The sequence below is a fragment of the Macaca thibetana genome, chromosome 19 (genome assembly GCF_024542745.1).
Source record: "Macaca thibetana thibetana isolate TM-01 chromosome 19, ASM2454274v1, whole genome shotgun sequence".
NCBI lineage: Eukaryota > Metazoa > Chordata > Mammalia > Primates > Cercopithecidae > Macaca > Macaca thibetana.
In genome coordinates, this window is record NC_065596.1 from 13,837,514 (window position 1) to 13,859,378 (window position 21,865).

Below are 21,865 nucleotides of genomic sequence, written 5' to 3' on the forward strand. Positions count from 1 at the left end.
GGAGGATGGCTTGAGATGGGAGGATGGCTTGAGATGGCTTGAGCCGGGGAGGTCGAGACTGCAGTAAGTTATGATGATGCCACTGCACTACACTCTGGGCGACAGAGCGAGATCTTGTCTCAAAAAAAAAAAAAAAAAAAAAAAAAAGAAAAAAATTCTTATGCTGGTGGGGTTTACTGTCTGATAAGGACACAGCCCAGAAACACCATTAATGAGTAAATCACTTTGTCGTCAGCGATAAGAGTAGGAAAGAATCTGTCGGGGGAACACGGAATCCAGGGGGTGGGGCGGGACAGACCCTCCTTATCTGAGGAGCGGCAAGTTCCCATCACAATCCTGCCCAAGCCTGCCCCACCCCCACTCGCCCTGAGCCGAGGGCGGGAGCGGGAAATTGGGAGGGGCCTGTGCCCGGGAGCAGCGGGGACCTATCTGCTGGTGGGAGAGGACTCGGGCTAAGGTGGCCCCCACTGAATACTCCTGCTAAGCAATCCACTGAAGACCCACCGAACCATCGACGGGACGTCCTTGGCGTGCAGCCCAGGGAGCTCAGTTCACAGGTGGGTGGGCAATGGGGAGGGCGCAGTACCCGGACACCCAGGACAGAGGAGACCCCTCTGCTGGGGAGAAGAGGCTCAGGCTGCGACCGCCCTGCTGCAGAACCCTCCCTTTCTCGCCTCTCCGAGTCCTCCCACCGGGGCAGCTGAGGGCTCGCCTGTGCCAGTCGCCGCCGGGGCGCGCTCCGGTGCCGCGGCGAGTGGCACAGGCTGGCAGTCATGGGCTGAGCGCCCGGGCCCCAAGGGGAGGGGGCAACTGTTGGCGACCGCCGGCCCTTTGCTTCGCTGGCCCGCCCCGTCGCCTGCCAGCTCCAGCCCTGCCCCTGGAGCGGCGTCCGCTCACTCGGCTCAAGGCAGCGCGACTGCGGGGGGCGCACGACCAGGGCTCAGAGTGAGTGGACGGCACTGGACCCTTGGGGGCCCTTGGGGGCCCTTGGGGGCGCGGGGCTGGGCCTGACCTGGAGGGGATCGCCCTGACGGCCACTTTCCAGGTCTAAAAAGGCGCACCACTCCTTTCAGGGAATTCCCCGAACTTTTTCTGGAGGCCTCTGGGGAGAGGGAAGCTGGGAGCGCCCCAGCTGGGTGCAGAACCTGGGATACGGGGTGAAGGTGGCTGGAATCCCCTGGCCACCCGCTCCTGGCCGGACCACTGCAAGTTTCCATACTTCAGTCCTGCTGCCGGGCAAGCTGGGCCTATGGGGGTGGCCTACCCATCAGAGCATGTGTAACTGTCTCCCTGTATTTGGGCTCCCCACCTCAAGCATGGGTGAGCCAGCGACTTCCTGCCTGTCTGTATTTGCCTGCCTTGATTCTGTGTGTGTGACTGAAGCTCTCTGGGATGTCCGAGTCCCTGCTTTGTGCAAAAGAGATCCATTCCCCTCCCCAGGCCTTGGTTTTATCATTCGGACTTGCATGGGGACGGTTTGTGCATGGATGTTTGTGTGGGAGCATGGAAACCTTTGCGCCTGCTTGGATACGAAGCATTTCTTTTGAGCCTCACTTTTCTCATCTGTAAATTAGGACTAAAGGAAGTGGGGATTAATAAGGGCACAGAGGCAGGTGAGGAATGTTATTATAGTTTAATGACATGTGTGCCCCTCTGTAAGAGTATATTGGTATATAACATATAATATTGGTATATAACAATCACATCAGGTGAACTCAATATTACTATTCTGAGTGAAGAAATTGAGCCCAGAAAAGTATACATGCTATATGTTTCCATCAAAATATGTTCGTTTGTTTTTTGAGATGAGTTTTGCTCTGTCATCCAGGCTGGAGTGCAGTGTCTGCCTCTTGTGGATCCTTTCTTCTGTCCGCAGGCTCTACCTTAGTAAAATGAGTGAATAGAATCAACCTTTTTTTTTTTTTCTTTTCAGACGGAGTTTTGCTCTTGTTGCCCGGATTGGAGAACAGGGGTGCGATCATGGCTCACGGCAGCCTCGGCCTCCAAGGCTCAAGTGATCCTCCCACCTCAGTCTCTTGAGTAGCTGGGACTATAGGGGCATAACACCACACCTGGTTAATTTTTAAATTATTTTGTAGAGGTGAAGTCTTACTATGTTGCCCGGGCTGGTGTCAAACTCCTGGGCTCAAGTGATCCTCCCACCTCGGCCTCCCAAAGTGCTGGGATTATAGGCGAAAGCCACCGTGCCTGGCCAAGGTGCAACTTTCTCGTGGGGTTTTTGGGTGGATGAGGGGGTTTTGGCAGGAAAAAGCTTTGTGTGCAGTGAGACAAGAGTGTGGAGTGTGGTGCACTGGGCCCCAGGCTAGTGTGAGTGGAGGTTGTGAAATTGTGGCCTGTGCCACTGGGTGGGAGACCCCGTATTTGTGTGACTGAATTTTGGTCGCTGTGTTTTTCTGCCTGTGTCGCTCTGTCCCTGTATGATGTATTTTCTGGTTTCCCTGATGGTGTGTGACTGTGTGTTTTGCCCTTGTAGTGTGTCTCTTTCTGTGTGTGTTGTGTTTGTGTGCATTCTGTGTGTTTCTGGAACTTCCTGCTTTTATGTGTGTGTGTGAGACAGGGTCTTGCTCTGTTGCCCTGGCTGGAGTACAGTGGCACAATCAACACTGACTGCAGCCTTGACCTCTCGGGCTGAAGTGATCCTCCCACCTCAGCTGAGACTCCCACTGAGTAGCTGGGATTACAGGCACACACCACCACACCCGGCTAATTTTTGTATTTTTTTGTAGAAACAGGGTCCTCCTATGTTGCCTAGGCTAATCTCAAACTCCTGGGCGTCAGCCTCCCAAAGTGTTGGAATTACAGGAGTGAGCCACCACACCCAGCCGTGTGTGTGTGTGTGTATGGGGTGTGTGTGTTTTGAGACAGAGTCTTGCTCTGCCACTCGGGCTGGAGTGCAGTGGTGCAATCTCGGCTGGCTGCAACCTCCGCCTCCTGGGTTCAAACGATTCTCCTGCCTCAGCCTCCCCAGTAGCTGGGACTACAGGCGAGTGCCACCATGCCTGGTTAATTTTTTGTGTTTTTAGTAGAGACGGGGGGTTTCACCGTGTTAGCCAGGATGGTCTCGATCTCCTGATCTCGTGAGCCGCCCGTCTCGGCCTCCCTGGCGTGAGCCACTGCCTCAGGCTGAGCGTGGCGGGGATTACAGGAGGGGATTACAGGCGTGAGCCACCGCGCCCAGCCATGCCTGTGTTATTAATGTCCCTTTTTTTGGTATGTCACCTTGTCCCCTCGTGATATTATTTGTGTGTATGTCTGTCTCCACGGACTCTATCCCTCCATGCTGAACTCCCCTTGGACCCCATGTGTGTGGGGTGACGGTCAGGGGGTAGGGCCCCTTTCCCACGGCTTAGCCGGCCTGACACGGTATCCTGCCTCTCCAACAGCCTTGGGGCGCGCGGCCCATGGAGTCGGGGCTGCTGCGGCCGGCGCCAGTGAGCGAGGTCATCGTCCTGCATTACAACTACACCGGCAAGCTCCGCGGTGCGCGCTACCAGCCCGGTGCGGGCCTGCGCGCCGACGCCGTGGTGTGCCTGGCGGTGTGCGCCTTCATCGTGCTAGAGAATCTGGCCGTGCTGTTGGTGCTTGGACGCCACCCGCGCTTCCACGCGCCCATGTTCCTGCTCCTGGGCAGCCTCACGTTGTCGGATCTGCTGGCAGGCGCCGCCTACGCCGCCAACATCCTACTGTCGGGGCCGCTCACGCTACGACTGTCGCCCGCGCTCTGGTTCGCACGGGAGGGAGGCGTCTTCGTGGCACTCACCGCGTCGGTGCTGAGCCTCCTGGCCATCGCGCTGGAGCGCAGCCTCACCATGGCGCGCAAGGGGCCCGCACCCGTCTCCAGTCGGGGGCGCACGATGGCGATGGCGGCCGCGGCCTGGGGCGTGTCGCTGCTCCTCGGGCTCCTGCCAGCGCTGGGCTGGAACTGCCTGGGTCGCCTGGACGCGTGCTCCACTGTCCTGCCGCTCTACGCCAAGGCCTACGTGCTTTTCTGCGTGCTCGCCTTCGTGGGCATCCTGGCCGCCATCTGTGCGCTCTACGCGCGCATCTACTGCCAGGTGCGTGCCAACGCGCGGCGCCTGCGGGCGCGGCCCAGGACTGCAGGGACCACCTCGACCCGCGCGCGTCGCAAGCCGCGCTCGCTGGCCTTGCTGCGCACGCTCAGCGTGGTGCTCCTGGCCTTTGTGGCATGTTGGGGCCCACTCTTCCTGCTACTGTTGCTCGACGTGGCGTGCCCGGCGCGAGCCTGTCCTGTACTCCTGCAGGCTGATCCCTTCCTGGGACTGGCCATGGCCAACTCACTTCTGAATCCCATCATCTACACGCTCACCAACCGCGACCTGCGCTACGCGATCCTGCGCCTCGTCTGCTGCGGCCGCCACTCCTGCGGCAGAGGCCTGGGTGGCTCCCAGAAGTCGGGAAGTGCGGCTGAGGCTTCCGGGGGCCTGCGCCGCTGCCTGCCCCCGGGCCTGGATGGGAGCTTCAGCCGCTCGGAGCGCTCGTCGCCCCAGCACGACGGGCGGGACACCAGCGGCATCACAGGCAGCCCTGATGCACCAACAGCCGCCCGGACTCTGGTACCAGAACCTGCTGCAGACTGACATCCTCGGCTCACGACTGTTCTCCCAAGTTTTACACACTTGTTCTTTTTACATAAAGGAATTTGTAGGAAATGCAGCTGAAGGTGCAGTCGGGAAAGATGCAGGGAAATGTATTTATGGAGCGACACCCCACAACAGTGAACAAACAGACAAAAATCTGTGTCCTCGTGGAATTGACGTTCTGCTTGGGATCACAGAAAAGAACTCGGTGATGAAATAATGGAGATGATTCCAGTGACACACGACAGAGATGGCAATGGTGGTCAGGGAAGGCCTCTCTGCAGAGGTAGTGACTTGTGATGTGAGCTGAGGCTTCTGTCCTGGGAAGACCAAAAGAAAAAGCATTTCAGGATGAGGGAATAGCATGGGCAAAGGCCCTGAGGCTGAAATGTGCCCGTGTGTTCTAAGAAAGGCAGGGATGCGGGTGTGCCTGGAGCAGGGATGGAGGGGGAGAATGGGAGGAGACAAGGAGCTGAAGGAGTAGTTCCCGAAGGACCTTGTGGGTGACATGGAGGACTTCGCTTTTGCTCCGAGTGAGGTGGGAGCCATAGAAGGTTCTAAGCTGAGGAGGGACTTGCCCCGATTCAGATAATCACAGGCGTCTTGTGGCCTCCATCACAGGGTGAAAGCCAGAGAAGGTGAAGGGGGGCTGCACTGAGCCACAGGAACAATGATGGAGACTCCAGTTAAGCCCAGACCCAGTGGATTCTAGATAGATTTTGGAGGCAGCAGACAGAATTACTGAGGAATTGAGTGTAAGAGTGGAATAAAGTTGTCAAGGACAATGCCAAGGGCGGGGCATCCCCACATTTGACTCTGGGAGACTCAGCCAAATCCTATCTGATAATAAAATTTCTTTTTTATTTTTCTTTTCTTTTCTTTTCTTTTTTGAGTTGGGATCTTGTGCTTTGTCACCCAGGCTGGAGTTCCATGGGCACGATTATAGCTCACTGCAGCCTGGAACTCCTAGGATCAAGCCTGGAGTTCCTGCTTCAGCCTCCCTAGTAGCTGGGACTACAGGAGTGCACTACCATACCCAGTTAATAAAATTTCTTCAAATGCAGTGTCAGACCCTTCATTAAAAGAAATAATAATAATAGACTGGGTGAAGTGGCTCACACCTCTAACCCCAGCACTTTGGGAGGCCGAGGTGGGCAGATACCTGACGTCGGGAGTTCAAGACCAGCCTTGCCAACATGATGAAACCCCATCTCTACTAAAAATACAAAAATTAGCCAGGTGTGATGGCTCACGCCTATAATCCCAGCTACTTGGGAGGCTGAGGCAGGAGAATCCCTTGAACCTGGGAGGCAGAGGTTGCAATGAGCTGCACTCCAGCCTGGGCAACAAAGTGAGACTCCGTCTAAAAAAAAAAAAAAAAAGATAACAAAGTAAGGCCAGACACAGTGGTTCATGCCTGCAAATCCCAACACTTTGGGAGGATGAGGCAGGAGGATCAATTGAGGCCGGGAGTTTGAGACCAGCCTGGGCAACATAGTGAGACCCCATTTCTACAAAAATTAGGCAGTTGTGGTTACGCATGCCTATAGTCACAGCTACTGGGGAGGCTGAAGGAGGATTTCCAGAACCTAGGAGCTCAGGGCTGCAGTGAGCTATTTTTGCATCACTGCACTGCAGCCTGTGTAATGAAATCATGTCTTTTAGGTAAACATAAGAGGTTTTTTGGTGTTTTTTTTTTTTTTTTTTTTTTTTTTTGAGATAGAGTCTTGCTCTGTCACCCAGGCTGGAGTGCAGTGGCATGATCTCGGCTCACTGCAAGCTCCGCCTCCTGGGTTCACGCCATTCTCCTGCCTCAGGCTCCCAAGTAGCTGGGACTACAGGTGCCCGTCACCACACCTGGCTAATTTTTTTTTGTATTTTTAGTAGAGACGGGTTTTCACGGTGTTAGCCAGGATGGTCTTGATCCCCTGACCTCGTGATCCGCCCACCTTGGCCTCCCAAAGTGCTGGAATTACAGGCGTGAGCCACCGCACCCAGCCTTTCTTTTCTTTTTTTCTTTTTTTTTGAGATGGACTCTCAGTTTGTCACCAGGCTGGAGTTCAGTGCCACAATCTTGTCTCACTACAACCTCTGACTCCTGGGTTCAAGCGATTCTCCTACTTCAGCCTCCAGAGTAGCTGGAATTACAGGCACCCGCCACCACACCCCGGCTAATTTTTGGTATTTTTAGTAGAGATGGGGTTTCACATATTGATCAGGCTGGTCTTAAACTCCTGACCTTGTGATCCACCCACCTCAGCCTCCCAAAGTGTTGGAATTACAGGCGTGAGCCACTGCGCCCGCCCGTTTTTTGATTTCTTCTTGAGACAGGATCTTGCTCTGTTGCCCAGCCTGAAGTACACTGGCATAATCACGGCTCGCTGCAGCCTCAATCTCCTGAGCTCAAGTGATCCTCTTGCCTCAACTCCTCACCCGAGTAGCTGGGGCTACTGGTGCACCACACCAAACATGTTTTGAATTTTTTTTGAGAGATGATTTCTCACCATGTTACCCAGGCTGGTCTCAAACTCCTGGGCTCAAGCAACCCACCTTGGCCTCCCAAAGTGCTGGGATATAGGCTCGGCACAGTGACTCGCACCTGTAATCCCAGCACTTTGGGAGGCCGAGGCAGGTGGATCTCTAGAGGTCAACATGGTGAAACTCCGCCTCTGCTAAAAATACACAAACAAAAAAAATTAGCCAGGCATGGTGCTGCGCACCTGTAGTCCCAGCTACTCGGGAGGCTGAGGAGGGAGAATCACTGGAACCCGGGAGGCTGGAGGTTGCAGTAAGTTGAGATCGCGCCACTGCACTCCAGCCTAACAGAGCAAGACTCCGTCTCAGAAAACAAAACAACAAAAACAAAGTGCTGGGATACAGGTGTGAGCCTCCACACCCGGCCTAAAATAAGAGTTCATTTTGCCTGGTTAGTTCTCTGCATAGTTCTGGGACACACCTATTTTTCAGCCTTATAGCAACCTTGCAAGGTAGGTTTCCTAATCTGCATTAGACAGATGAGGAAATTCCAGACAGGGAGTACCTTGTCTCAGTGTCCGAGCCAGGACATTAGCCTAAGCTTCAGGCCCCAGGAGGAACCGGCTTGGTATCTGACCCCTCCAGACGGGTCTGGCAAAGCCAGGCCAACAGCCACTCCCACGGGGGTCTGCATTCGTGGCTGGAACGATGCCAGGGTGCCGTTTGTGCCCATAAAAGGCTCCAGACGTGCTGGTCCCGGCCCTGGTCCCGGGCATGTCCCCAGGCGCATTCTTGATCCCTGAAAGGCTGGATGGGCCCCGGGGCCGGGCTGGGGGGCGTCTGGCTTTGGGTTCAGACTGCAGCGCTCCACCTTCTGGGAAACCTTGGAACTGCAGGCAGCCACAAAAAAACCGATGTTTTGGGGACAGCTATCCCAGACTGGGGGGACCCCGAGTCCCTGCTGGCCACGCTCAGAGTGCCCCTGGAGGCCACACGCACAGGAAACCAACCAGTTGGAACACAGGCACACTCTCTTATGAGTTTTCTACAAAATTTAAAAAGCACCCAGTTCGGCCAGGCGCAGTGGCTCATACCTGTAATCCCAGCACTTTGGGAGGCTGAGGCGGGCGGATCACCTGAGGTCAGGAATTTGAGACCAGTCTGGCCATCATCGGGAAACCCCGTCTCTACTTAAAATAGAAAACTAGCCTGGCATGGTGGCGTGCACCCTTAATCCCAGCTACTAGGGAGGCTGAAGCAGGAGAATCACTTGAACCCAGGAGGCAGAGGTTGCAGTGAGCCGAGATCATGCCATTGCTCTTCAGCCTGGGCAAAAAGAGGGAAACTCCATCCCCCCCCGCCCACAAAAAAAGCGCCCAGTTCCCCTTCCTTGTGGTGATCACAGTGGGACTCCTGGGGACCTTCCAGAGCTAGTCTGTGGATTCGCCTTGCCAAAATGAAATGTAAATACACCTCCTGTCTTTTTGCACAAATTTATCACTGTTCTGCATATTGCTTTGTTGACTTAATAGTATGTCTTGGCTGGGCATGTTGGCTCACACCTGTAATCCTAGCATTTTGGGGGGCTGAGGCAGGAGGATCTTTTGAGCCCAGCGGTTGGGGACGGGCCCACACAACATAGGGAGACTCAGTTTCTAGAAATGATTTAAAAATCACCCTGGTGAGCTGGGCACGGTGGCTCATGCCTGTAATCCCAGCACTTTGGGAGGTCGAGGCGGGAGGATTACTTGAGGCCAGGAGTTAGAGATCAGCCTAGCCAACACAGTGAAACCCCATCTCTACTAAAAATGCAAAAAAAAAAAAAAAAAAAAAAAGCTGGGCGTTTTGACAGGTGCCTGTAATCCCAGTTACTCAGGAGACTGAGGCATGAGAATTGCTTGAACCTGTGAGGCAGAGGTTGTAGGGAGCCGAGATCATGCCACTGCACTCCAATCTGGGTAGCAGAGCGAGACTCTGTCTAAAAAAAAAAAAAAAAAAAAAAATCACCCGGGCATAGTGGCACATGCCTATGGTCCCAGACACTGGGGAAGCTGGAGTAGGAGGATCACCTGAGCCTGGGAGGTCGAGGCTGCAGTGAGCTATGATTGCACAACTGCACTCCAGCCTGGGTGATACCGCAAGACCTGTCACCAAAAAAAAAAAAAAAGTATATCTTCTAAAATATTGCACACCCACACATTTTTTTGTTTGTTTTTTGAGATAGGGTCTTGCTGTGTTGCCCAGGCTGGAGTGCATTGACACAATTATGGCCCACTGCAGCCTGCATCTCTTGGGCTGAAGCAATACTCCTCCTGCCTCAGCCTCTTGTGTAGTAGCTGGGACCACATGGTCCACACCACACCTGGCTCACAACCACAATACAGCTCACAACCACACACAGCTAATTTTTTTTTGAGGCTGGTCTCAAACTCCTGAGCTCAAGTGATACACCTGCCTCAGACTCCCAAGTACTGGGATTACAGATATGAGCCGCAGCGCCTGGCAATACCCACACGTTTTGTAATGTCTTGCTCTTAGTCAGCTTGGGCTGCATAACACATACCATAGATGGGGTGGCTTAAGTTCCAATAATTACTTTTGCATAGTTCTGGAGGGTAGGAAGTTCAATATCAGAATGCCAGCCTGGGGCCGGACACTGTGGCTCATCCCTGTAATCCCAGCACTTTGGGAGGCCCAGGCAGGTGGATCACCTGAGGTCAGGAGTTTGAGACCAGCCTGGCCAACATGGTGAAACACCTGTCTCTACCAAAAATACAAAAACAAATTAGCTGGGCGTGGTGGCAGGTGCCTGTAATCCCAGCTACTGGGGAGGCTAAGGCAGGAGAAACACTTGAACCCGGAAGGTGGAGGTTGCAGTGAGCTGAGATCACAACATTGCACTCCAGCCTGGGTGACAGAGTAAGACTCGGTCTCAAAAAAAAAAAAAAAAAAAAAAAAAAAAAAAATGGGCCGAGCACCATGGCTTACGCCTGTAATCCCAGCACATTGGGAGGCTGAAGCAGGTGGATCACAAGGTCAGGAGTTCGAGACCAGCCTGGCCAACATGGTGAAACCCCGTTGCTACTAAAGATACAAAAAATTACCTGGGCGTGGCGGCGTACATATGTAATCCCAGCTACTTGGGAGGCTGGGGCAGGAGAATTGCTTGAACCTGGGAGGCAGAGGTTGCAGTGAGTGGAGATCGCACCACTGCACTCCAGCCTGGGTGACAGGGCGAGACATCATCTCAAAAAAACAGAATGTCAGCATGGTTGTGTTCTAGCGAGGACTCTCTTCTGAGCTTGCAGACAGCCGCTTTCTCACTGTGTTCCCACATGTTGGGGAAAGAAATGGAGAGCAGTTTGGGCGAGGTAGCTCACGCCTGTAATCCCAACCCTTTGGGAGACTGAGGCAGGTGGATCAACTGAGACCAGGAGTTCAAGACCAGTATGGCCAACATGTTGAAACCCCTCTTCTACTAAAACTACAAAAAGTATCTGGGTGTGGTGGCACACATCTGTAATTCCAGCTACTCAGGAGGCTGGGGCAGGAGAATCACTTGAACCCGGGAGGCAGAGGTTGCAGTGAGCAAGGAGATCGCACCACTGCGCTCCAGCCTGTCTCAAAAAAAAAAAAAAGAAAAGAAAGAAAAGAGAGAGAGCACTCTCTGGTGTGGTCTTCCTATAAGGACATTAATCCCATCATGAGGTTCCCACCTTCATGACCTCATCTAGACCTAATCACTTCCCAAAGGCCTTACTTCCAAATACCATCCCATTGAGGGTTAGGACTACAACACATGAAAAGGGGGTACGGGCGCATAATTCGGTCCATAGCACTTCTTTTTTTTTTTTTTTTGAGACAGAGTTTTGCTCTTATTGCCCAGGCTGGAGTGCAGTGGCCCGATCTCGGCTCACTGCAACCTCCACCTCCTGGGTTCAAGTGATTCTCCTGCCTCAGCCTCCTGAGTAGCTGGGATTACAGGCATGTGCCACCATGCCCCACTAATTTTGTATTTTTAGTATAGATGAGGTTTCACCATGGTGGTCAGGCTGGTCTCGAACTCCTGATCTCAGGTGATCTGCCCTCCTTGGCCTCCCAAAGTGCTGGGATTACTGGCGTGAGTCACCGGGCCTGGCCGTTTTTTTACATTAAAAAAATGGAGGCCTGGTCAGGTACAGTGACTCATGCCTGTAATCCCAGCACTTTGCAGGGCCAAAGCAGGAGGATCACTTGAACCCAGGAGTTTGAGACCAACCTGGGCAACATAGTGAGACACTATCTATACAAAAAATAAAAAACTTAGCTAAGTGTGGTGGCATACACCTGTAGTCCCAGTTACTTGGGAGACTGAGGCAGGAGGATCACTTGAGCCAGGAGTTCGAGGCTGCAATGAGCTGTGATTGCACTGCTGCATACCAGCCTGGGTGATAGCAAGACCCTGTTAAAAAAAAAAAAAAAAAAAAAGAAGGCCGGGTGCGGTGGCTCACGCCTGTAATCCCAGCACTTTGGGAGGCCGAGACGGGCGGATCACAAGGTCAGGAGATCAAGACCATCCTGGCTAACATGGTGAAACCCCGCCTCTACTAAAAATACAAAAAAAAATTAGCTGGGCAAGGTGGCGGACGCCTGTAGTCCCAGCTACTCTGGAGGCTGAGGTGGGAGAATGGCGTCAACCCAGAAGGCGGAGCTTGCAGTGAGCCGAGATCACGCCACTGCACTGCAGCCTGGGCGACAGAGCCAGACTCCGTCTCAAAAAAAAAAAAAAAAAAAAAAAAAGTGGGGCATGGTGGCTTACACCTGTAATCCCAGAACTCTGGGAGGCCAAGTAGGGAGGATCGCTTGAGCCCAGGAGTTCGAGATCAGCCTGGGCAACATGGTGAAGCCCCAGCTCTACAAAAGAAAGAAAAAAAAGCAGGGGAAAAGAAAAAGTTAGCTGGGTGTGGTAGTGAGTGACTGTAGTCTCAGCTACTTGGGAGGCTGGGGCAGCAGGATCACTTGAGCCCAGGAGGTCAAGGCTGAAGTGAGCTATGATTGTGCCACCGCACTCCAGCCTGGGTGACAGAGCAAGACCCTGTCTCAAAAAAAAGATAAATAAATAAAATAAAAGAGGAGTCCGGGTGAGGTGGCTCACGTCGGTAATCCCAGCACTTTGGGAAGCCGAGGCAGGCGAATCACGAGGTCGGGAGTTCAAGACCAGACTGACCAACATGGTGAAACGCTGTCCCTACTAAAAATACAAAAAATTAGCCGGGCGTGGTGGCTTAAGCCTGTAATCCTAGCTGCTCGGGAGGCTGAGGTAGGAGAATAGCTTGAACCTGGGACTTGGAGGTTGCAGCAAGCTGAGATCGCACCACTGCACACCAGCCTGGGTGACAGTATGATACTCCGTCTCCAAAAAAAAAAAAAAAAAAAAAAAAAAAAAAGAAAGAAAAAGAGAAAAGAAAAAATAGAAGATCTAGGTACATATCCATGCAGTAAATGTGTTGCTCCTTTTAACTGGCTTCATAGTATTTCTTAGCAAGGAAGTGCCACCACTGATTAAGCCAGGACTCTACAGAGGGACATGTGAATGGGATCCAGTCCTTTTGCCATGATATGCATTATAATGCAATAAATGTGTGTGCACGTGCTTCCTCCTGTATGTGTGCGAGTGCACCTTGGATAAATCTCTACAAGCACCTGGCTCACCGGACCTGTAGGTTTGATTTTGAGAGATATTAGAAAGGTTGTTTTCTGCAACGTGCCAGGAGGGTGCTGGTTACAACCTTGGCCACTCAACGTCTTCACGGACTATCTGGGGCGCCCCCCTGAGGAGCTGTCTGGAACTGCAGACTGCCGCTACACGCAGCTACACGCAGCTACACGCAGCTACACGCAGCTACACGCAGCAAGGATTTCGGGTAGCCGGGTAACTCTAACATAGCCCTACACGTGATTCCTTCCAGAACCTGAGCCAGGACGTTCAGTTTTTCAAATTCACCGTGGAGGCTCCAGAGACCTAGAGTTTCCATTTATTATTCACTTACATGGCGAAACCCCATCTTTTTTTTTTTTTCCCCCTTTTGAGAGGGAGTCTCTCTCTGTTGTTCAGCCTGGAGTGCAATGGCAGGATTTCGGCTCACTGCAACCTCTGCCTACCCACCACCACGCCCGGTTGATTTTTTGTATTTAGTAGAGCCGGGGGGGGGGGGGGGGGGGGGGGGGGGGGGGGGTCTCACCATGTTGGTCAGGCTGGTCTCGAACTCCTGACCTCAGGTGATCCACCCGTCTTGGCCTACCAAAGTGCTGGGATTACAAGCATGAGCCACCGCGCCTGGCCTCTCTATCTTTTTAAAGTAATGATAATTTAGACGACATTTAGACGAATTCTTTTTTTTTTTTTTGAGAGGGAGTCTCACTCTGTTGCCCAGGCTGGAGTGTGGTGGCGCGATCTCTGCTCACTGTAACCTCTGCCTCCCGGGTTCAAGCAGTTATCTGCTTTAGCCTCCTGAGTAGCTGGGATTACAGGCGCCCGCCACCACGCCCTGCTATTTTTCGTATTTTTAGTAGACATGGGGTTTCACCATGTTGGCCAGGCTGGTCTTGAACTCCTGACCTCGTGATCCACCTGCCTCGGCCCCCAAAGCGCTGGGATTACAGTTGTGAGCCACCGCACCCAGCCTAGATGAATTCTTTAAAATAAACTTACATACATTTATTTAAAAGTTAATGTTACATGATGAACGGTGTACATGACAAATCAGTATCCCCAGTCATGAAAAATGGCAATGGAATGGTTTCTATCTCTTGGGCGCTAGTATTCACACTTAGGTTTATTTTATTTTATTTATTTATTTATTTATTTATTCATTTTGAGTCTGAGTCTCGCTCTGTCGCCTAGGCTGGAATGCAGTGGCGGGATCTCGGCTCACTGCACGCTCTGCCTCCCGGGTTCACGCCATTCTCCTGCCTCAGACTCCCTTGTAGTTGAGACTACAGGCGCCCGCCAACACGCCCGGCTAGTTTTTTTTTTTTATTTTTAGTAGAGACAGGGTTTCATAGTCTTAGCCAGGATGGTCTCGATCTCCTGACCTCATGACCCGCCCACCTCGGTCTCCCAAAATGCTGGGATTACAGGCATGAGCCACCGCGCCCGGCCCCGCATTTAGTCTTAATGATAATCTGGTAGATAGGTGCTATTATATTACTACCTTTTACAGAGAGGAAACTGAACCACAGAGAACTAAGTAAGCGCCTACTGGCGCTGAACTGGCAGGAGGCAGATTCGGGGTTTGAACCCCCCCTAAAGACGGGTGCCACACGCCTTTTGATAGGAAGTAAATCAAAAATAAAGACAAGGAAGGCCGAGCGTGGTGGCTCACGCCTGTAATCCCAACACTTTGGGAGGTAGAGGTGGGCGGATCACGAGATCAGGAGTTCGAAACCAGCCTGGCCAACATGGTGAAACCCCATCGGTACTAAAAATACAAAAAATTAGCTGGGCATGGTGGCGGGCACCTGTAATCCCAGCTACTCGGGAGGCTGAGGCAGAAGAATTGTTTGAACCTGGGAGGCAGAGGTTGCAGTGAGCCAAGATCAAGCTACTACACTCCAGCCCAGGTGACAGTGCAAGACTCCGTCTCAATTAAAAACACACACACGCACACACACACACACACACACGGAAAACCCGGGGCCTGGACCCAACGCCTCACACCTATAATCCCAGAACTTTGGGAGGTCGATGGAGGATCTCTTAAACCCAGGTGTTCAAGACCAGCCTGGGCAACATCGCGAGACCCCGTCTCTACAGAAAAAAAAAAAAAAAAAAAAAAAAAAAAAAAACCCTAAAAATTGGCCGGTTGTGGTGGCGCGTGTCTGTGGTCCCAGCTACTCAGGAGGCTGAGGTGGGAGGATCGCTTGAGGGCAGGAGCTCGAGGCTGCAGTGAGCCGCGATGGCGTTACTGCACTCCAGCCTGGGTGTGCAGATCCGAGCGAGACCTTGTCTCTAACGGAAAAGAGAGAGAGAGAAAGAGAGAGAAAGGAAAACAAGGAAGGAAGGAAGGAAGGAAGGAAGGAAGGAAGGAAGGAAGGAAGGAAGGAAGGAAGGAAGGAAGGAAGGAAGGAAGGAAGGAAGGAAGGAAGGAAGGAAGGAAAGAAGGAAAGAAAGAAGGAAGGAAGGAAGGAAGGCAGGCAGGCAGGCAGGCAGGCAGACAGGCAGACCCAGCGAGGTAGACAATTTTCCCTAGATCCTGTGGCCGCCAGACCACGAGGCAGGCGCTGTGCGTCGTTAAAAGAATAGCAGGTGGTGGCGCGCAGCCCCGCCAGGAGACGCCCGGCGAGGAAACCAGGAGATGGAAGAGACAGTGAGAAGGGGGGGCCAGGCTGTGCGTCCCCGCCCGATGCCCCACTCCTCGCCGACGGGCGCCGGGCACCTGCGGGAAGGGCGGGAGAATCGCCGCTCCTTCCCCGCCGCGCCCTCTCCGCCCTCTCCCCGCCTCCTTTTCGGGCGTCCCGAGGCCTCTCCCCAACCGACAACCGAGACCCCGCAGGCCACGCAGCCCTGGCGCCGAGGCCCCCCGACGGCGGAGGCGCCCGCGGGTCTCCTACAGCCAAGGTAAGGCAGGAATCTCCCGGACCCGGCCGCGGACCCCCGGGCTTCCCGGAAGCGCAGTGTGCGGGTGGCATCACCGTACCCGGAGCCCCTGCGCGCCCCGGACATCCCCACCCCGAGGGACCCCCTACGGAGGCGACCCGGTGGCCGAGGTGAGCGCTCCGGCAGCAGCGACGGGGAGGGCTGTCCACCCCATCCCCGGTGCGGGCCGGGACGCGCGGGTCTGGAACTCGGGGTTCAGACTCCCCGCGACTCGGACCACGCGGCTGAGCGCGCCCAGGGCCGCGTGCCCCCGCCCCGCGGCCATGCTGGCAGCAGTGGTGGCCGCGCAGCTCGGCGACCGCAGGCGTGGGCGGGGGCTGGGGAGCGGCCCTCCGCGGTCCCTACCGCCCGAGGCCAGGGCCCGGGGACTTTTATTGTGACAAGGCGGGCGCCCGGCTCTGCTTAGTCATGGTGACCTGCGCGCGCTCCGCGCCTCCCCCACGCGCAGCGATGGAGGCGCCGAGGCTCGGCAGTGGAGGCGGAGCCGGAGCGCGGCCATGGCGGGGTGAGTGAGGCGGGATGTACCCGGGCTGCGGGCATCGCGGGCCGCGAGCGCCCCTGCGGTCGTGCCCGGAGACCAGGAAACCGGGCGCCACGGCTCAGGGAGCCTCCGAGTTCCCCGCCAGGACTCGGAGGGCCAGGAGGGCGAGGCCTGGGTCCAATCTTTTTGTTGGACGGCGCAACTCTCGGGGTGGCCCGGGAGCGGCGGAAACCGAGCGAGAGAACCCGGAGGCGCGGAGCAGACGGAGGCCCGGGGCCTCCGAGGCGTTGGGGGGCTCAGTCTGCGTTCTGGGATTGGCAGCCGAGACGCCGCGGCGGGGTCACTTCCTCGCCTCTCTGGGCCTGGTGGCGGCTCAGGAGGGGCATGCGCAGTCGCCCACTTGTCGCTTTGTAGGGTGGGGGAAGTGCCCGGTGCCCAAGGGGCATCGTTGACCGATTGGCCAAAGACCAAGACGCAAGCCCAGGGCCTTGGCACCGGAGGGGGGGCCGAGTGGCACCCAGGGAGGGTGGAGAAGGCCGCTCTGGCAGGCACGGTGGCACGGGCATTTAGCCAACCACCCGTGTACTGACCCCTGCGCAGTGCCAGGCCCCAGGCGGGAGGCACAGGAGAGGGTTGGCCCGACGCCAACCTACATAGGGTTCCCTGCCATTTGCGGCGCTGGGGCCGGGGACGAGAGACAGTCGATCAACAGACAAGCAAAGGAGGTCATTTCAGTTCCTGACAAGCTCAGTGATGACAATAGAACAGGGAAGAGGGGACTCTGAGTGGAGCCCCAGAAAGAGGGGAGTGTGAACTTGCAGATCCACTTGTGGGGAACCACTTGGAGATCCCCCACTCCTTTCAAAACATAACTCATGTCTGTGCACAGCAGCCTATGCCTGTAATCCCAGCATTTTGGGAGGTCGAGGAGGGGGATCACTTGAGACCAGGAGGTCGAGACCACCCTGGCCAATATGGTGAAACCCCATCTCTACTAAAAATACAAAAAATTAGCCCATGGTGGTGGCTGGTGCCTGTAATCCCAGCTGCTCAGGAGGCCAAGGTATGAGAATATCCTTTTTTTTTTTTTGAGACCAAGTCGTGTTCTGTTGCCCAAGCGGGAGTGCAGTGGCGCGATCTCTGCTCACTGCAAGCTCCGCCTCCCGGGTTCACACCATTCTCCTGCCTCAGCCTCCCGTGTAGCTGGGACTACAGGCGCCCGCCGCCATGCCCGGCTAATTTTTTGTATTTTTTAGTAGAGACGAGGTTTCACCGTGTTAGCCAGAATGGTCTCCATCTCCTGACCTCGTGATCCGCCCACCTCGGCCTCCCAAAGTGCTGGGATTACAGGCGTGAGCCACCGCGCGGGACTGAGAATATCTTGAACCTGGAAGGCAGAGGTTGCAGTGAGCCAAGATCGCACCACTGTACTCCAGCCTGGGCAACAGAGCGAGACTCTGTCTCGAAAAACAAAACACAAAACACATAACTCATCTCCTGGCCCTCCAGGCTCCAGGGGTTTCCATGAAACCCTTCCTTAAGTCCTTAGCTCTCACTGCACTCCTTCTCAATTCTCCAGATTGACTGTCTCAGCCTCTGAGCCACTGCACTTGCTATTTCCTCTGCCTGGAAAACTACTCCACAGCCTCCCACTTTATGATAATTTTCATCCTTGTCTCAGCTCTAACCTCACCTTCTCAAAGAAGCTTGGCCTGTCAGATTTTGAAAAACTGCACCCAGGGCCAGGCACGGTGGCTTACGCCTGTAATGCCAGCACTTTGGGAGGCCAAGGCAGGCGGATCACTTGAGGTCAGGAGTTTGAGACCAGCCTGGCCAACATGGTGAAACCCAGTCTCTACTAAAAATACAAAAACTAGCTGGGCGTGGTGGTGGGCGCCTGTAGTCCTAGCTACTCGGGAGGCTGAGGCAGGAGGATCGCTTGAACCCGGGAGGCAGAGGTTGCAGTGAGCCAAGATCGAGCCACTGCATTCCAGCCTGGGTGACAGAGTGAGACTCCATCTCAAAAAAAAAAAAAAAAAAAAAACTGCACCTGATTCTCACATTGTCACAATGCTGTTGTAATTTTCTTCATGAAGCTGATTTTCCAGGTCTTGCTTATTTTAGTTTATGATTGTTCCTCCCCGCAGGTGTCAGCTCCAGCAGGTAGGATTTTTGTGTGTTTTGCTCACTGCTGTGTCTTCAGCACCCAGATCAGTGCCTGGCATACAGTAGGTGCCCAACAAATGGTGAGGCGAATGAAGGAATGAGCCCGACATGCTCTAGAAAGGGAAAGGCCACCAGATTACTGAAACAGAGTGATCAAAGGGAAGAGGTGGCAGGGGCTAATTGCGTAGGGCTTTGCAGGCTGTTGAGGAGTTCAGTTTTACTAGGTACTGTGGGAGGCGTTGGAGGATCCAGAGCAGGGGAGAGACATGACCTCATCTATGTTTTAAGATGGGCTCTTGGGCTGGTCAGGTCAGGGGGATGTTTGCAAATTTGCAAATGGACTCTGCTTCACCTACTCTGCAGGAAAACTGACCTAGGAATTGCTTTATCTTACAAAAGGAGACCCTGCAGGTGCTGGCCCAGCCCCAACCCGTGCCCCCTGCCCTCTGCTCTCTCCCCTCCAGGCCCCTGAGTGCCAGAGGTGGTGGTGTTGCTTATCTTCTGGAACCCCATGCAGCCAGATCCCAAGCCTAGCAGGGCTGGGGCCTGCAGCCGATTCCTGCCCCTGCGGTCACAGTGCCCTGAGGGGTCAGGGGACGCGGTGATGTATGCCTCCACTGAGTGCAAGGCGGAGGTGACGCCCTCCCAGCATGGCAACCGCACCTTCAGCTATACCCTGGAGGATCATACCAAACAGGCGTTCGGCATCATGAACGAGTTGCGGCTCAGCCAGCAGCTGTGTGACGTCACACTGCAGGTCAAGTACCAGGACGCGCCTGCCGCCCAGTTCATGGCCCACAAGGTGGTGCTAGCCTCATCCAGCCCCGTCTTCAAGGCCATGTTCACCAATGGGCTGCGGGAGCAGGGCATGGAGGTGGTGTCCATTGAGGGTATCCACCCCAAGGTCATGGAACGCCTCATCGAATTCGCCTACACGGCCTCCATCTCCATGGGCGAGAAGTGTGTCCTTCACGTCATGAACGGCGCTGTCATGTACCAGATCGACAGCGTTGTCCGTGCCTGCAGTGACTTCCTAGTGCAGCAGCTGGACCCCAGCAATGCCATCGGCATCGCCAACTTCGCCGAGCAGATTGGCTGTGTGGAGTTGCACCAGCGTGCCCGGGAGTATATCTACATGCATTTCGGGGAGGTGAGCGGGGAGGTGGGGCTGGGGGCAGTGTCAGGAGAAGGACCAAGGATGGATGAGTGCTCATCACTGTCTCCCCTTGAGATGTGAAGGCAGGAACCTGGAGGAAAAGGAGGTTCTGGGCTGGGCACGGTGGTGTAGTCCCCACAGTTTGGGGAGCCTAGGTGGGGGGATTGCTTGAAGCCAAAAGTTCAAGACCAACCCGGGCAACATAATGAGACCCTGTCTCTAAACAAACAAACAAATAAACAAAAAACAACTGGGGGCCGGGCGCGGTGGCTCAAGCCTGTAATCCCAGCACTTTGGGAGGCCGAGGCGGGCGGATCACCTGAGAATGGGAGTTTGAGACCAGACTGACCAACATGGAGAAACCCCGTCTCTACTACAAATACAAAAAAATTAGCCGGGTATGGTGGTGCATGCCTGTAATGTCAGCTAGTCGGGAGGCTGAGGCAGGAGAATCACTTGAACCCAGGAGGCGGAGGTTGCTGTGAGCCAAGATCGCACCGTTGCACTCCAGCCTGGGCAACGAGAGCGAAACTCAGTCTAAAAAAAAAAAAAAAAAAAAAAACTGAGGCCAGCCGTGGTGGCTCACGCCTGTAATCCCAGCATTTTGGGAGGCTGAGGTGGGTGGATCAGCTGAGGTAAGGAGTTTAAGACCAGCCTGGCCAACATAGCGAAAACCCATCTCTACTAAAAATATAAAAATTCGCCAGGCCTGGTGGTGCGCGCCTGTAGTCCCAGCTGCTCAGGAGGCTGAGGCAGGAGAATCACTTGAACCCGAGAGGCGGAGGTTGCAGTGAGCCGAGATCAAGCCACTGCACTCCAGCCTGCGCGACAGAGCGAGACTCAGTTTCAAAAAAAAAAAAAAAAACATTAAAAAACAACTGGGGTTCTGAGTTCCTTGTCTACGCATGTGGGGACACTGGTGAACAGCTGGGGAAGGCGAGGTCTTCATGTGTCTCTGGGCTCCCTAGTTTCTCTGGGGTCAAAGGTGGGGACAGAGTGCAGTGAAAAGCAGCCAAATCCTGGGGCAGCCCAGCCTTTCGGACAGTCAGCAAATGTTTATTGGACACCCATTACAGGTTGCAAGCTGTAAGCCTGAACCTTAGTCATGTTTTCTTTGGTCCACGCAATGTCTTTACCATTTTTGGTTTCATTTTCGTTTCTCTGAAGGAAATTATCTATAGAAATTGATAAGAGAGGGCAGGGCCCGGTGGCTCATGCCTGTAATCCCAGCACTTTGGGAGGCTGAGGCGGGTGGATCACCTGAGGTCAGGAGTTTGAGACCAGCCTGACCCAATGTGTTGAAATCCCATCTCTATTAAAAATACAAAAAAAAGGCCAGGCGCGGTGGCTCAAGCCTGTAATCCCAGCACTTTGGGAGGCCGAGACGGGCGGATCACGAGGTCAGGAGATCGAGACCATCCTGGCTAACACAGTGAAACCCCGTCTCTACTAAAAAATACAAAAAACTAGCCGGGCGAGGTGGCGGGCGCCTGTAGTCCCAGCTACTCGGGAGGCTGAGGCAGGAGAATGGCGTAAACCCGGGAGGCGGAGCTTGCAGTGAGCCGAGATCCGGCCACTGCGCTCCAGCCTGGGCGACAGAGCAAGACTCTGTCTCAAAAAAAAAAAAAAAAAAAAAAAAATACAAAAAAAAAAACTAGCCAGATGTGGTGGCATATGTGGTGGCATAGTCCCTGCTACTTGAGAGGCTGAGACAGGAGAATCGCTTGAACCGGGGAGGTGGAGGTTGCAGTGAGCCGAGATCGCACCATTGCACTCCAGCCTGGGTGACAGAGCGAGACTCTGTCTCAAAAAAAAAAAAAGCCCTGGCACAGTGGCTCATGCCTATAATCCCAGCACTTTGGTGACGCCCCGCCTCTACTAAAAAACAAAAAATTAGCCGGGCGTAGTGGTGGGCGCCTGTAGTCCCAGCTACTCCAGCTACTCGGGAGACTGAGGCAGGAGAATGGTGTAAACCTGGGAGGCGGAGCTTGCGGTGAGCAGAGATTGCGCCACTGCACTCCAGCCTGGGCGACAGAGCGAGACTCCATCTCAAAAAAAAAAAAAAAGATTTTAAGACCAGCCCTGGGTGCAGTGGCTCATGCCTATAATTCCAGCACTTTGGAAGGTGAGGGGAGTGGACCACTTGAGGTCAGGAGTTCTAGACCAGCCTGGCCAATATGGTGAAACCCAGTCTCTACCATAAAAATATGAAAATTGGCTGTGCATGGTGGCACACACCTGTATCCCCAGCGACTCAGGAAGCTGAGGTGGGAAGATCGTTTGAGCCCAGGAGTTCAAGGCTGCAGTGAGCTATGATCGTGCACTCCAGC

The 21,865-nt window shown here is 54.3% G+C and overlaps 3 protein-coding genes across 7 annotated transcripts in view; 2 read left to right on the forward strand and 1 right to left on the reverse strand.

Annotated features, from left to right (window-relative positions):
• Nucleotides 1-21,865, reverse strand: part of SLC44A2 (solute carrier family 44 member 2) — a 238,175-nt gene that overhangs the window by 129,945 nt on the left and 86,365 nt on the right. The gene's annotated exons all lie outside the window — the stretch shown is intronic.
• Nucleotides 1-21,865, forward strand: part of LOC126942503 (hsp90 co-chaperone Cdc37) — a 185,881-nt gene that overhangs the window by 63,553 nt on the left and 100,463 nt on the right. The window contains exons 1-2 of one of the 5 annotated variants that reach the window (XM_050770155.1): nucleotides 15,976-16,237; nucleotides 18,844-19,529. The exons of 2 other annotated variants lie outside the window; for them this stretch is intronic. In XM_050770155.1, coding sequence (XP_050626112.1) covers nucleotides 18,891-19,529 — 639 coding nt within the window. In that variant the 5' untranslated portion in view covers nucleotides 15,976-16,237; nucleotides 18,844-18,890. Of the gene's footprint in view, nucleotides 1-15,452; nucleotides 15,457-15,975; nucleotides 16,238-16,899; nucleotides 16,904-18,843; nucleotides 19,530-21,865 lie in introns of those variants that run through there. 2 more of the 5 variants (XM_050770158.1, XM_050770161.1) reach the window with 2 other exon arrangements.
• Nucleotides 243-5,488, forward strand: S1PR5 (sphingosine-1-phosphate receptor 5). Its single transcript, XM_050770585.1, has 2 exons — nucleotides 243-557; nucleotides 3,405-5,488. The coding sequence occupies exon 2, from the start codon at nucleotides 3,423-3,425 to the stop codon at nucleotides 4,617-4,619; it is 1,197 nt and encodes a 398-aa protein (XP_050626542.1). The 5' UTR covers nucleotides 243-557; nucleotides 3,405-3,422; the 3' UTR covers nucleotides 4,620-5,488.